Genomic DNA, 1,126 nt, shown 5'->3' with positions numbered 1-1,126 from the left:
TAAGTCTTCGGCCTCTGTGGTATCTTCTAATGGACTCCCTGGCATTGGCTAAGTTCCTTTCTGGTTCCCAAGTGGTTGACCCGTCTAACCAGTTGACTAAATACTCTGTCCCGGTTTTCGTTTCTCTGTGGTCGAGAATGGCTTCTAAGACATACTCGTCTTCGTTGACCGGTTCCTGGATTTCGGGTGTTCTTCTAAGGTGTTCTGGCTCTTCGACTACGGGTCTAAGTAGCGATACATGGAAGACCGGGTGTATCAGCATTGACGGGGGGAGGCTGAGTCTCGCGGCGTTTGGGCCTATCATCTTCTCTATGGTGAAAGGGCCTTTGTACCTTTCGGCTAATGCTTTCGAGCTGCTGTCGTTCGGGAGGTTCGTGGCTTTCAACCATACCTTCTGCCCCTCGCGATACTCTACATCTCTTCTTGACTTGTCTGCGTATTTCTTCTGATATCGCTGGGCGCGCTCTAGCTCTCTTTTGGCTTTCTGTAACTTGATGCTAGCTTGGAAGGGAAGTGCTGTCCCTCCTGCGATGGTGGGAATGCCCAGCTTCCTGCATAGTGGTTTCGGGGGAACGAAGCCATACAGGAGGTCGAACGGGGCTGCCTTCGTGCTGGAGTGCTGGGTACTATTGTAGGCGTACTCTAATACAGGGAGTATTTCTGCCCATTTGGACTCGTCTCCTAGTAGGGCGCATCGAATCATCTGCTCAATTGTCTGATTTGTGCGTTCTGATTGTCCGTCTGTTTGTGGGTGATACGCTGTGGACATCTTCTGTTTGATGTTTAGCCTTCTACATAGTTCTCTCCAGGTGTCGCTCGTGAATTTGGGGTCGCGGTCGCTTACTATTGCTCGGGGGACTCCATGTAGCCTGACAACTTCTCGGATCAATAACTGCGCAAGCTCCTCCGCCGTGATGTTCATCTTTGCAGGGATGAAGTGTGCCATCTTGGTTAATCTACAAACTATCGTTACAATGACTTCGTAATCTTCACTTGTCTTAGGTAAGCCGACTATTAGGTCTATGCTAATTTCCTCCCAGGGGACTTCGGGGATTTCTAGCGGCTGCAAAAGGCCGCCGCTCTTCTGTCTAGATGTCTTGTTCTTGGCGCACTTGATGCACGCCTT

General features: G+C 50.4%; 1 protein-coding gene across 1 annotated transcript; it reads right to left on the bottom strand.

Annotated features, from left to right (window-relative positions):
* Positions 1-811: 811 nt before the first annotated feature.
* CSUI_005202 (retrotransposon ty3-gypsy sub-class) lies at positions 812-1,126 on the bottom strand (the record flags this gene model as incomplete). The annotated part of the gene is made up of 1 exon (XM_068065380.1): positions 812-1,126. A coding segment is annotated over one exon (315 nt), but the record flags the coding sequence as incomplete, so codon positions are not given.

Source organism: Cystoisospora suis (assembly GCF_002600585.1).
Source record: "Cystoisospora suis strain Wien I chromosome Unknown contig_2519, whole genome shotgun sequence".
NCBI lineage: Eukaryota > Apicomplexa > Conoidasida > Eucoccidiorida > Sarcocystidae > Cystoisospora > Cystoisospora suis.
This window is presented reverse-complemented; position numbering and strand designations above follow the sequence as displayed.